At 35.4% G+C, this 15,201-nt stretch overlaps 1 protein-coding gene across 1 annotated transcript in view; it reads right to left on the reverse strand.

Annotated features, from left to right (window-relative positions):
- LOC110020380 (nucleolar protein 10-like) overlaps positions 1–15,201 on the reverse strand; it is a gene marked incomplete in the record, with an annotated part of 46,389 nt that overhangs the window by 22,610 nt on the left and 8,578 nt on the right. Inside the window, 4 exon segments of the mRNA XM_020718466.1 lie at positions 338–396; positions 8,139–8,229; positions 13,829–13,929; positions 14,044–14,135. Of these exon segments, the coding sequence (XP_020574125.1) occupies positions 338–396; positions 8,139–8,229; positions 13,829–13,929; positions 14,044–14,135 (343 nt within the window).

The following is a 15,201-nucleotide window of genomic DNA, read 5'->3' on the forward strand; positions in this document are numbered from 1 at the left end:
TTAAAAGCAATTATTAAAAAAAAAATGCAGTTAACACCCATCAAGCACAGGAGATCAGAAAAAAAGGGGAAATTTGCATACGTAGCACAGAATTCTTCTTAATTTACACATATCTCACACCTAACTTTTATATTTACATACATAACACTTTGGTGTTTTAATTTAAACCTATGAATGAAAATGTATATTTCACTTTTAAAAATAGTGCTATTTTCTATGTTATTATGTGTGTAAATACGAAAATTTAGGTGTGAGATACGTAAATAAATAAGAATTGTGTGATATGTATGTAAAATGCCCCAAAGAAATAATCTCAATTGACCAGGTCATGGTTTACCTACGGCAGACTACATTGATAGCCGGTGATCGAGAACTGATCGATGACAAAAAACAGCCCTAATAGTACAATAAAAGAATTGAATCAGTGTGCATGGGTGACTAGCAGAACATAGTAAAAATTATTTAGAAGCAGCCTCAAACAATAAGGTTGATCCTCTAATAATAAATTGAGGTTGAATAAAAGAATTAAAATTTCACCATTTTCAAACTATGTGCAAATCTACCAAAATTAAATCTATTGGCAGGATTCGAGAGAAAGGATGCTTATAATTAATTCAGCAGTTAAAATAAGTCTACAAATAATCAGCAATGTTCTTACAGATAATTTCACAAGTTTTAATTTAACCATTCTTCATTTTTTAGAAAAGATGCGTGCCCGAGTGCAGTAAGATAGCATCCATGAGTACAATGCCCGAACCTCTTCTTTCCGTTCCTACACCACAGCTACAAGTACTCGGAACTCTTCTTAACATTCCTACACCACAGACAAAACTCAAGGTATCTCTATCATCATCATCATAAGTCTTATCCAAGGCTACTAGCTAGAACTTCATTAACCACAATTGCAATTGGTACCTAGTCTGGTTGATTTGAAGAGCCCTAGACAAATGTTTATCTGGCAAAACCCCAGTTTAAATGAAATCCAATAATACAAATTATAAACCTACTCCCAAAAATGCAAGGGTCTGTTTCGCAGATTTGGAAGAATAAAAGCATGTATGGTAAAAAAAAATTAGAATAGACATTTTAATGGACCTATTTTGCAAAACTTCAGTTATTTTACTCGCAATAGTAAAATTGAATCACAAGCAGTTTTTAGTGAATGCATACAAACAGCCTCAAGGATATCCCTTTTTTTCCTCCAAACATTGCCCTTCCATACACCTGTAATGTTCTCGGGAGAAGAAAAGGAAAGCCGAACGAGATAGAAAGCGAGGAGTCAAGTGAATTGAAAAGAAGAAGAGGAAACGAACAGTTAAAAGATGAAGAGATGAAGAGAGAACGAAGAGTCGATTAGGGGGAAGATGAGACGAGGAATCAACATTATTCCAGCCTATAAAAGGAATGTGAGGATGCAGAGGGAGACCAACTTACCTGGGAGCCGAGCAACGAGCAAAGGAGAGGAGAACGGCTAGGAAGAAGTCTGAGGAAGTATCGTTGTTAGGGTTAAGCTGTAGAGGGACGACGATCGGTATCGTGACGTGATCAGAGAAGTTGAAGAGGAGGAAGTCGCAGAGGAGACGACGTGAGATCCTGTGCAATCGAGGCAAATAAGAAGAAAAGGAAGGGACAAAGTGTGCAGGAGCCTGGGTCGAGCCGACTTTTTGGAAGAGTTAAGGGTAATTTTTTTTAATTAAGTCGCAGAGGAGACGACGTGAGATCCTGTGCAATCGAGACAAATAAGAAGAAAAGGAAGGGATAAAGTGTGCAGGAGACTGGGTCGAGCCGAGTTTTTGGAAGAGTTAAGGGTAATTTTTTTAATTAAGCTAATTTTTTTTAATTAAGTAATATAATAATAATAATAGTAATAATATAATATATATTATTTGAGTAAAACAAATAATCATAATAAAATGATGAAAAATTAATACTTAAATAGTAAAAAAAAAGTAACAATTTTCTTAAAATAATAAATAAATTAAATTTATAACGTGTTAGGTTTCCACTTTAGAAGAGTCGTTGTCGAGGCAAAATTTTATCGAATTAAGAGTCATCGAGATGAGAAATTTTACTTCTAAATTATGGTAATAATGTTATTTTTTTAATCACTCGCATTAGAATGTCATTAGTCAAGATATTTTATTACTGCATCTAGAATATGATTATTTTGGCGTATTAATCATCTAGAAATGAATGTGAATGATTTGCATTAGTTATACATATTTACTACAAATGAAAGAAAGATATTAGATAACAATTAAAATGCAAACAAAATGATTCACAGTATGCTTGCATCTGGATGTTTCACTATGATGGAAGATCTCTTGATGGTACTAGGGGTAACACTAATGTACTTATGCATGTAAATGAAAAAAGATATTGATATTGATGTGTCTTAATTGACACAACTTTAGACGGTGTCTCCTATGACAGTTCTGTAGATATTAAATGATATTGATACGATTTTGATATAGACCCTCTGAATTACATGTCAAAGATTTATATTGATTTATAAATAAGTTTTACTAGCATGCATATTATTTTTCCCCCTTAAATTATTAAAGTTTAAAAGTATGAGTATCATTAACAATGTTTAGTTCACTGCTGTTTTAACTAATTTTTCAAGTTTAATTAAGGGTCTGTTTGGGACAACTGCAACTTATTGACAATCTGCTGATAAGCAATTAATCCAGATAAATTGTTGATCAGCAGCTGATTCGAATAAAATGGTTGGCTATTTGGTTTGTACTATTCGAAAGCAGCTGATTTGCAGCTGATTGTGGATAAATGATCATTCTGCCCCTGTTCAGTAATGTTGTTTGCAACAGAACTGTCTGGCAATATATTCAGTATTAGAGCAGCAGAAAACCAAATACAGAACATAAAAAATAAAAATAAAAAACAATCCTCACTTAACAGTCCAAACATAAAAGTAAACAAGAACATAAAGCAAAAGAAGACCCTTTAACACATTCTTTAGCCTAGATGTTTTCATCTATAACATATGAATAGAAGTTGATTCTATAATTTAGAGCAAGCCAAAAAAAATTATTCTTTCCTCAATCATCTCTCTTAATTATTATCAAAATTCTGATTTAATAAAAAGTGTGATTAATATTTTAAGAGACATACATATATTAAATTGATAAAAACTTAAGTCACCTTAACTTTTCTTTGTTATCACCAACCTTTTCTAGATTCAAAAGACAAACTCCAATAGCTTGAATTCTGATTTTTTTTTTTATTCAAAAGACAAACTCCAATAGCTTGAATTCTGATATTTTTAAAAATTTACTATTAATAATTAATCATTAAACATATATATTAAATTTATAAATTATAAAATTATAAAAAATCTTATCACATTTGGTTTTAAACCCACACAGATCTCATCATTCTTATTCCTCTGCTACCTCGCTTTCAACTTTGACACAAAAGTCGCTCCTATTATTTCTTCATGAGAAGCATCACCTGCTTCATCTTCTTCCATCGCAGAGGAGTCCCTTGATTTCTCTTCTCGACATGGGATTGGCTCGCTACGTCGCCTTCATCTTCTTCCATCGCAGAAGCTTCATCCTTCTACTTCTCTCCGCAAACCTGCAAGGTAGGGCCGGAAACGAACCCTCATTTCTGCTTCCTCTTCTATGGCATCACCTTAACTTTTCTTTGTTAGGCGACCTTTTCCTTCCTCACGGTACCAAGCCTCTCTTCTTCTTTTTCTCTATCACTCATTCAGCACGGGTGAGGGAAAGGGTAGCCGGGTAATAATCTGTAATGGAACGCGAGCCGCGGGATCAATCCCGCGACCGCGTTTCTCCGAAACAGAGGGATGACTCGCCCGCGCATATCTGGATAATTCAGACAAACGCGATATCTTAAGGTTAAAGCAACATTTTTAAAACGCCACCCGCACTTGTAAGCTGCCCCAAACGGGGCCTAAATTATTAAAAGATGAGTGATATACGAGAAAATGTTTTTACATAGCGGGACAACCAGCAACGATGTAATTTTAAATCGTACTGCTTTAATTTAATTTGTAGTGACCTTTTCATCTGTTAAATTGAAGACTAATATAAAAAATTTAATTCACACCGTTCAACCGTCTGTATTTGCCTTAGTTAATTCCAAACCACGGGTCGGGTCGTGACAACACCATTCACATTTGCGACACATTTAACTCTCTTGCCAATAAAATCAATCAGAAAAGAAAACACCAAGGAAGATTATATTTATGAGACATTAAGATTTCAAACCAAGCAAGTTGCTTAAATGACTACAATACAAACTAAAGATAGCTTTTATTTTTTATCAGGAAAGCCAAGTGTTGATCCAATCCCAGTTGACTTATCTCAACTATGCCAGCTCATGTGGATGGAATTCCTTTCTTGGGTGAGGCGTGCATTGCATCATTAAGAAAACAATCTGATGCAGTTTAGGAGTTGAGATTGAAAGAAAAACTATTGGCTTGTTGTGATCATCCTTGAGGCATAGGCTGTTAACCAGGAGACGTATACTTTACCCAAAAGCGCCTGCTAACCAAATATTGGGATGGGATCTGGTGAAAAGCTAAAATACTTAGTTACTTATTGAATCTTTTCTCAATTATTGCAAACTTTCTTCCAATGGCTCTAAAAGCACTTCCAATGGAAGGAAGAACAATTGCTTATTAATGGAATGAAGGGATTGTAGTGTAGTTCAGCAAGAGTGAGAAAGCGAAATCTTAGATTCTGATTAAATGTCAACTTATGTTTCTTGACTGTTACATACCCTCGAAAGATAGACTCGCGTTCTAGTTTGGTTTCCACCTCGTACAAAACAACCACCCCGACCTACGATCCCGCTTTATGTTGACTGACTTCATAGGTATGTGATACTATTCTTGACAGATTTCCACACAAAAATTAGGGCCAATAATAATTTTATTTCTGGAACACCAAACAACTTAACATGAATGCATAAAAGATAAGCACCTACAATTTGGAAGGTAGTCAATCTCTCCCAAAGCCTACTATTCGAGAGATAGGAAATCTTTTCCTAAAACTCATAACAATAATCTCTTGCCTCCACATAACCCTAAACATATTAGCCCTATTTATACTGAAAATAATAAATAACAAAAGATAAAATTGCCGTTAAGGCTAATAAAAGACAATTGTCTATAGGTTACATTCGCGTAACAATACTCATCCCAAAAAAACACCTTCTCCTCAAGGTGGATAAAAGGAAACTAATGCTAGATCAAGCTCCCCTGCCTCCTCATCTCACACTGTGAGAACCAGTGATGTCTAATCCTCACAACAGTGTCATGGGGCAAACTTTTCATCCCAATGAAAACAAAACTCATTGCTCGATTCTGAATATTTGTCTTTGTAAGACACTTGAAGTTGACTCCTAGACGGGCCCACACATTCTTCTCCTTAAGCGCCTCTCTCAAAAATAACATAGTATGGGTCCTCAATATCCTGGTCGTCGATATACTCTTATATAATTCTTTCATTGTGTTATCTCTGTTGGCCTTCTCCATCTAGGCAAGCTTCATGGTCTCCACCAATCTCCACAGTCTCAATAGTCGACGTGTTGGACCTATTATAGGCTTTAGACCCTTCAATGGTCTCCACCAATCTCCACAGTCTCAATAGTCGAAGTGTTGGACCTATTATAGGCTTTAGACCCTTCATCATGTTACTGTTTCAAAAATCCCCTTCAGTCGTCCAGGCAGTAGCTTGAATCTCTCTTCCAACAAACAATCCTTAAATTCTTCTCTCGACCTATTCACTGCAAGATAACGCTCCACTTAGTACACCCACACATGTGTGTCAACCCCCCAAAGATCGACATCTCAACTTCTTAATCCTAGCATCTCCACCCAAACGTTCTCTCTCTTCATTGCTATCCTCCATGTATCAATGGTAAAACTCTCTCCTTTGATCATAGCCATAGGCCATCCTGGATACACTCCTTTCTACTTAAACTCCATACCAGTTGCATAACTTCTTCTCCATGTTTCGGTTCAACTGCCTCCCTCGAAAATCCTAATTCACTCCTAATCGAAGCCCTGAGAGGACGTTCTTAATGGTGGATGATTTCCTCCTCGTGTTTCTTTCGTTTGATCTCTTTCTTTTTCGATTTAGCCAATGAATCTCCAATCAACTCTTGGTTAGAGTTTACAAATTGAACCACTGAAGGGGACTTCAATTTCACCTCGATAAGCCTCCTCATTATCTCCTCCAAATGCTGGAATTGATTTTCAATGGATGAAAATTTTTTATCATCGATTGTGAACCTTTTTTCCATCTCGAATTTAGGTTGACACATATCTTCTTCCAATTTCTTCTCCAAATCATATGTTTTGTTGGTCTTCATTATTCCCTGAATAATTTTTAGCCACAAAGGTGGAACCCTTGTAAGCCATTGTTTCACAACTAGCTCAAATTGAAACACTAATGTCATTATCTCACGATTATGGCTAAGAGAGTGTTGGATTTGTCGTATCCATATATGTTGGATCTTTTGTCATGAGGCTCTGCGATCTGATTGATCTTCCCAGCTACCTCGATCACGATGGAACTGTCATGAGGCACACTGTGATCCCATCATCTGTTCCAAACAGCTTTTGCTCGATCCCATGGCGATAGATGCGACGGGAGTTGAAGGTTTGTGCGTCGCAATCCCGTCGTTACTTCTTAGCTATGTCAATCATAATTGTATCACACAAGACACGCCACTCCCAGCTAGCTTGATCGCGACTGTTTCATAGATGTGATCCTGTCATCACATCCCTGCTAGCGATGCAATCCCGTCGTCGCTTCTCTGCGGAAGCTGCTAGCCAGATCGTGGCTACATGGGAACTCCTATGCGATCTATATGTACGTCACGATCCTTTTCTTCCTAGAAGAGACGCGATCTATTGATAGCCTTCTTTCCTTCCCAAATCGATGCTCTGAAACCATTTGATACGATTCATGACAAATTTCCACACATAAATCAAAGCCAATAATAATTTTATTTCTGGAACACCAAACAACTCAACAAGGATACATAAAGATAAGCACCTACAATTCGAGAGGTAAGCGATCTCTCCCAAATCCTACAATTCATGAGGTAGGAAATCTCTCCTAAACCATAAATCTAAGACTCACAGCAATAATCTCATCCATCCCCCTAACCCTAAACATATTAGAATTACTTATACTAAACAATTATAAAAACAAAAGACTAAATTACCTTTAAACTAATAAAAGATAATTTCCTTTAGGCTAGGCCGGCGTAATAGTATGCTACTAAGCAAAACTCCATGGTGAAACAATCAACGACGATTAACTCAACATCACAAAAAACCAAAATTAGATCACTCAAGGGAGGCACTCAAGATAGATGCAAGATTCTTTCTCTTGACGTTCCACTTGGTTGTTCAAAGCAAAGCTTCTATGAATTCGATTACTTAAAATGAGATGGCAAATGACAGCACCACTTCTCAAGCCTCATTCCAGTTGCAAAGCTCTAATGGTGTTCTTATATTTCAATTCTTCTTTGTGAATTGATTGCCTCAAATTTGCCAAGGTTAAGAATTTGCAAAAAGACTCATCCCCAAACTTCTTAGGGCTTTTTAACTGATCTGGCTAAATATTTTATGTACCACGAATGACATACTTCAACAATTTATGATGATCTCTCCACGGTCCCATTTCATCTATCCGACAAACTTGAAATAGAAAAGCAAACCAAAGACAAATCATGAATGAAAGAAAGAACGGCTCCCTCTACAACCAAGGCAAGTAAGGACACCCAATGACCTATAACACTAATCACTACTCCTACTTGGGCTAAGAACTAAGCACCAAACCAAAGCTACAAAAAACAAATAGAAATTACTACAAACCCAACTAACAAGGGTTTGCACAAGCATCCGACTTGAATCTTTAGATATACCAACCATTAAAGACTCAAAAAACTAAATTTTAGATCAATTGTTATTGCCAAAAATAAAGAAGATTTTATTAGCATAGCACAAAAAAGACAAACTTGGACTATTCAATTCATACTAATAACTAGTATTAGCCTAAATTATTCAACAGCAAAATATTCATGGACTCATGCAAGGCTTGATTCAAAAGAAGAGAATAGGGGACATGGTAAACCTTTTCCAAGTTAATTCTGTATAACTCGGGTGAGGATGCGGCACAAAGTAAGTCACAGGACCAGTTGTCATACTTCATATCCCTTCCCATCCTGAAAAAAAAAACATTAAATTTTTTAAATCACAATTCACACATAAAATTTTCAAGCATGGGTCAATAAACTACTTTCTCAATTAATTTGTAATATTGATACTATTTTGGCAACTAAATATTTAAAGGGCATAAAACTTTAATCAATGCACCGAAAGCTTTCTACAATTTAATTATAATGTTCTAGACAGCCTATAACAATTTCTTTAATAACAGAAAGTTAATTAAATACTAATATAATGTATATGATACATAAAACCAATAAATACTTGTTTTATCTTTCTATTGTATTAAATTTTTGAACGTAATATAACTTAAAAAGGTCATAAACATTTAAGATAGTACTATAACCATTTAAATACTTCAAAAATAAAGGAAAAAAATGACAGAAGTATATAAAAATGTGGATTAGTTATTAATGTTATACAACATATTGATATTTAACATTATTAAAGAAATTCCCTCACAACCGTTTGGCTTTACAGAAAAAATGTCAAGTTAAAGAAATGCAATACAATTTAAGCGCAATGTACTTCAAATAATTTAAGAGATGTTCGGTTAGGTGTAAAATAAATACAAGTGATAACCTTTTGCATTTGGTTTAAAATAAAATAAATTTAATGTAAAACAAGATGGCGAAATCAATGGCAGTGATAAACAGCTACAGTGTTGGGTGGTGGCGACAATAAACGACGGTAGACAATGGCAACGAAAGCTTATGTGATATATTTAGAAGTCAGCCAAATCAGCCGATTTTTGAATTAATTAAAATTAAAATAATGGGTGAATCCAACACCAAGATTTTGAAAATGATTCTTTTTGCATTACCGTGGTAATGAAGCAAACAAAATGACTCCTAAAGCAAAGCCATTATCAAAGTCCCGTGATAATCAATCTGTATTCTTAACTATTACTGTTTTATGAATACAAAATTACAAGCACGAAATATTTAGATGTATTTGATGTTAATCATTAAAGATGACATTAAAAAATGAAGTGCTAATGCTATATTACTCCTTTATTCCACTTTTCTTATATTTTTGTTGCATTGTTTAGTAAGATCTCCACAGCCATCCAAGTGACAAAAAAATGTGCAGTGCTAATAAAGATTTATATGCTTTTTGTATGTGAGAAGTGATGTGTAACTTGAATATTGTTATATAACTATTTTGTATTTAATTATTTGGCTTGAAAAATGTTGTTATGATTGCTCATATTTCTTGTTGGATTCCGAATAATGTGGAATAGTATTATCGATATGAAAATGGGTTATAAATAACCCTTACATGAATCTTAGAATATGAAAGACAGAAGAAAGGAAATAACAAGAAAGGAAAGATATAAAAGCTAATATCCCCAATTAATTAATTCATAATAATTATTTGAAGATAAAAGAAACAACAAAATACAGGAAAAATAAAAATAGGAAAGAAAATAAATCCAATACAAGGAAATAAACCTAAAATAGGAAAATAAATAACTTTATATTAGGAAATAAATCCAATCTTCATATGTTCTAACAGAAATTAATTATTTCCTAATATAACTTCTAACACTCCCCCTCAAGTTCAAAACATGGTTGAAAACCATGTTCGACTTTGATTTGAAAGCATCTATGAGCGAGTAGATCCTGTGACGTAGAACTTGAAGTCTTCATCTCGTATTGAGGTTATCTTTAACTGTAGTTTTGTAGTGTCTGTAATTAAACAGAAGAATCATATAGGTAATGTTGTAGGAAACTTTGCAAGGAAGTAAACAACCTGCAAAACAAAATGCCTTCTAGTTGGCAGCAGTTGTTGTCGATTACATATTTTGCAATGTCTATTGATAAGCAGAAGGCTCCTACAGGTAATATTGTAGGAAAGTTTACAGGGAAGTAGACAATCTGCAGAAAAAAGTTGCAAGGTATGGCTTGCAAAGAAAAAAATGAAAAAAAAAAGCTCCGGAGGAGAGCCTGTTGAAGGAAACACTTCAAAGAAGTGTCTATTGTAGGAAAAGCTTCGGCGGAGGGTCTGCTATAGAAATACTTTGGAGGAGGGTATGATGCAGAAAAGGTTCTGGAGGCGGTCTGCTGCAAGAAAATTTCTAGAGGCATGCTGCAGGAAAAATTCGGAGGAGGGTTTGCTGCAGGAAAAATTTCGGAGGGCCTACTATAGAGAAAAGCTTCGGAGGAAGGCCTACTGCAACAAAAATTCCGGTGCATGAAAAGTTATAGAGGTTCGCATGTAAAAAGGAGGAACACCTGCAGAGAAAGTTGTAGTGTATGATCTGCAGGAAAAAAAAAAAGAGCATATGCGGGAAAAACTGCAGGGTATAACCTGTAGAAAAGAAGACAACCTACAAGGAAAGCTGCATATTTCTCAGTTGAGGATGAACGTAAGAGACTTCGGGGGCTATCTTGACAACCGGTATTGTCGTTGTTGTCTCGAAAGCTCCTTTTACGTGAATCCCATAGTGCAAAGGTATTGCTACCAGCACTCCACACTTTTGGATCTAGAATTGTCATATAACAGAAACTTTATATCTCCAGCTAGATGGGAGCACACTCCATTTACAGTAACTTGGCTCCTAAGATCAATATATGAATTCTCAACTAGTAAAGTAGCCATGTGTCTTTCTTTTAATGTTAGAGAAAGGGGCTTCGCAAGGGATTCCCATGGCTAGGCTGTCAAAATAACGCCTTCAGAACCTGTCCATAAATCACCACAGGAAGTGATGACCATGGATGGCACAGAAGTGCGATGGGCCTGCCATGAGAAACCTTCTATAAACATAGATCAAGGCTTACCAGTCCCAACACCAATGGATTGAGCTCCAATTCCCTCATCCTCCTCCTTCAAAAAACCCCCCGACTCCTGCTTCAGAATTTCCCACAACCTAATCTTTTCGTCCTTATGCCCGCTCCACATGAACCCACTCACCTCATCTGCCATCAAGCAAAGTGCCGGTGAAGTGCGGTCGGACTAATAAAAAGGGGCGCTATCCTCATCCCATTCCAAATCTCAAACAGCTCAGAAAATTTCTAGAAACACGATCCCGACTCCTGGTCAGCCCAAAGTTGCAAACTAGTGCACATATTAGTTCGCAGGAGGGAGCCCACCTATGTATCCATGAGGGACCCTTCTCCAACATCAACAGCACTGTTTAGCTTTAAGGAACCCAACCCAACCTAATCTTGCTCGCTTTGTCAGAAGTCAAAAACCAATTCCAGCTTTTACAATCCTCAGAGATGAAGATCAATGTCGTCCTTGCAGCAAAATCCATCCCTCAAAATACATTTAAAGATGTCGAAGAATAAAAAATTGCAAGATGAATCGATGGAAACCCTGCCAAAATTCTGAAAAGAAGATTTTGATTGGCAGCATACAACAACAAGAGTTGCTAGGTAACGAATAGAAGTGTCAATGGAGGACATTAATTCTTCCATTGTATGCAGCATATGCACTTGCTGTCCTTCTTTGCGCTTCCATATACTGAGTCTCTCATCCAGGTGAACACAATAGAGCAGGTCAATGTCCGGATCAGACAACATGTCCATGAACTTGCTGCACCCACACAATAACAGCACAGAGGACAAAGACGTCTGATACTGAAGATCAAACATGATGAGACCCTTTGGGAATGTCACCATGACAATGTGCCTCCATCTCGGGGAGAAACAAAACCGCGCATAAAATTGGGGGAAGGTCGCCGGTGTAGAGTGGCCAAGAATGGCCTGCTGGGTGAGGAGGTAGAGTGGCTAAGGAAGGCTTGCAAAGAGAGGAAATTTCAGGCGTTTCGGGCCAGAATTTCAGCGCAGACAAGAGGAGAACCAGCTGCAAGAAAGGAGATTTAGCCGAACATCCTTTGTACCTCCCTAACAGAGAAGGTCCGACAACAAGGGTAAAATCTCTAGCTCTGGTATCATCTTAGAATTCAAAGTAATGCGGAATACAATTATTGATATGAAAATGGGTTATACATAACACTTACATGAATCCCAGAATAAGAAAGACTGGAAAAATAAAATAAAAGATATAACAACTAATACCACCAATTATCAATTCATACTAATTATTTGAAGATAAAAGAAATAACATAAGATAAGAAAGAATAAAATAGAAAATCAAATAAATTTAATCCAAGAAAATAAATCTAAAATAGGAAATGAAATAAAGTTAAAATAGAAAATAAATCTAATCCTCATAACTTCTAACAGGAAAAAACTATTTCTTAATATAACTTTTAACATTTCACATACTTTATAATGATCAAATTTTTGTTTTGCACTATATTATTGCAATTTAATTTAATATTCTCAAAATAATTAAAATTTTTCCTAAAATATTATCTAAAAATATTTCTTAACTTTCTCATTAATCATATCATCTGCAGAATTAAATGTAAAAATAAGCTTCTAAATTGAATCTCTTTATTATAAAAAAAATTAGGAATCAATAAGTTTTATATTTAAATTATGTTGTGATTGATTTTATAAATCTCAGCAACATGTACTAAATGCACATGCAATTAAGTTGAAATGTACACATGCAAGTATGCATGCACATAGATATGTACCTACATATATATAAACATGCATACTTATATAAAAATCAATGAAAAATTAAATATAATAGAGTCTTCCCTTCTAGACATTAGGAATGAACTTGATTGACATTTAGAATGATCCTTTGAATTTAAGTGAGAAGTTACCTTCAATGTGTTGAAAACAATGAAGCACTTATCATTTAAGATAGCCAACTGCTTGAGATTTGATATTTTTGACATCAATCTCAAGGAAGTCGTAGATTTTAAATGTAAATGACTTTCTTACAGCATATACTATGGAGGTATTATATATTAGTTCTCCCAACTGTGTGTGTGTGTCTTTGTGTGAGCAAATAAAAATCTTCATATATTCAAACATTATTTACTTATAAAATTCAGTATGAAGCAGGATGCTAATATTTTTGGTTAACCAACCTTGGGATTCGTAAGCTATAGTGACTCCCATACTTAGCATGCAGACAGATAGAGCGATCAGCACAGAGAAATGCAAGCTTGGAGTAATCATCACCAAGCACCTAATTAATTAAAAAGTATTCTGGTTTCAGTTCATGCAGAAAATAAAGACAATCAATACATCAAAAAAATACATTGACGATAAAAAAAATGGCTTGCGGGGGATATGATAAGTACCTCGAAATTAATTACTTCGGAAACCAAGTGCCTTTCAAACTTCAATGACATTTCTCGTAACTCAAATACCTTCACTTGTGGAGGATAAATACCTGTCATAGATAAACAGATGAGCATGATTAGAATATGGGGGAGAACGTAAAAGAACAAGTAATTCAATTGTAGGAAAATCCAGTAGACTCGATCAAATTATGGTGCATGTTCACCCATTGATCCGCCAAAACAAGCTTCAACTTTATAACTGCTCCAGCTAAACATATATCTCCTAACCATGCCAACTTTGGTGTATCCCACCTGCCAACTTAAATTACATCCACTTAACAGGACAGAAGATTTTCAATCCATTCTTGCAACAAAGATATCAATTAACCATAGATAAAATTCAGTATGAAGCAGGATGCTAATATTTTTGGTTAACCAACCTTGGGATTCGTAAGCTATAGTGACTCCCATACTTAGCATGCAGACAGATAGAGCGATCAGCACAGAGAAATGCAAGCTTGGAGTAATCATCACCAAGCACCTAATTAATTAAAAAGTATTCTGGTTTCAGTTCATGCAGAAAATAAAGACAATCAATACATCAAAAAAATACATTGACAATAAAAAAAAGGCTTGCGAGGGATATGATAAGTACCTCGAAATTAATTACTTCGGAAACCAAGTGCCTTTCAAACTTCAATGACATTTCTCGTAACTCAAATACCTTCACTTGTGGAGGATAAATACCTGTCATAAATAAACAGATGAACATGATTAGAATATGGGGGAGAACGTAAAAGAACAAGTAATTCAATTGTAGGAAAATCCAGTAGACTCGATCAAATTATGGTGCATGTTCACCCATTGATCCGCCAAAACTAGCTTCAACTTTATAACTGCTCCAGCTAAACATATATCTCCTAACCATGCCAACTTTGGTGTATACCACCTGCCAACTTAAATTACATCCACTTAACAGGACAGAAGATTTTCAATCCATTCTTGCAACAAAGATATCAATTAACCATAGGCCTCACAGTTCCAAATACCTTGACTGTAGTATGACAAGTCATCCCTTTAACAGCAGTGTTAAAACAAACAAAATAAAATTAATGAATCAATCTTCACTTCAAGATCTAAATACATTCTAAATGAAAATGTTTAACGATTTAACTATGGTGTTTTTTCAGCAGAAATGTCAGGAGGGTAAAGAAATGAATATAATATTGACTGTAGGGCTAGTAGACCCGCATAATTTTAGAATTTTAAAACTATAAGCATCTCGTTTGCAAGGTTCCATCTCTCCAGTTGCCAAAAGCTCTCAAATGCAAAATCCATTGGTTATGTTGACCTTACAACCAACGGACAAACTACCGACACTAAACAGCTGGCTTTCCATCAGTCATAATATCCCATTATGTGGCAATCCCGTAACGTCATAGGCTTATAGCTTCCAAGCATCCTATGGAATTTATTGTCGAAGCCCAACCAAACATCATATTTTTCATACCGTTAAGTTATTTCTTTAATTATTTTAAAAAATGTATTGCTTCGGTATTTTTCAGATTCATTTTGTTGCTCTTCAAAGTACAAAATTAAAAAGTCTCATAGGATATTCTCTGATTTATTTCTTACCCTTTTTAGTCACCCCATTTGCCTATATATATGTATCCCCTAAGGGTATCAAATCGAGCTGGCCGGTCAGGCTCGAGTCTAACCCAAAATTATCCTGACCTGAAACAGTTTGACTTGAATCTAAGTCCAAATATTAAACAACGTCACAAAAGTTTAACCCAAACCTGATCAACCTTTA

This window comes from Phalaenopsis equestris, unplaced genomic scaffold, assembly GCF_001263595.1.
Source record: "Phalaenopsis equestris unplaced genomic scaffold, ASM126359v1 Scaffold000095, whole genome shotgun sequence".
NCBI classification, from domain to species: Eukaryota; Viridiplantae; Streptophyta; class Magnoliopsida; order Asparagales; family Orchidaceae; genus Phalaenopsis; species Phalaenopsis equestris.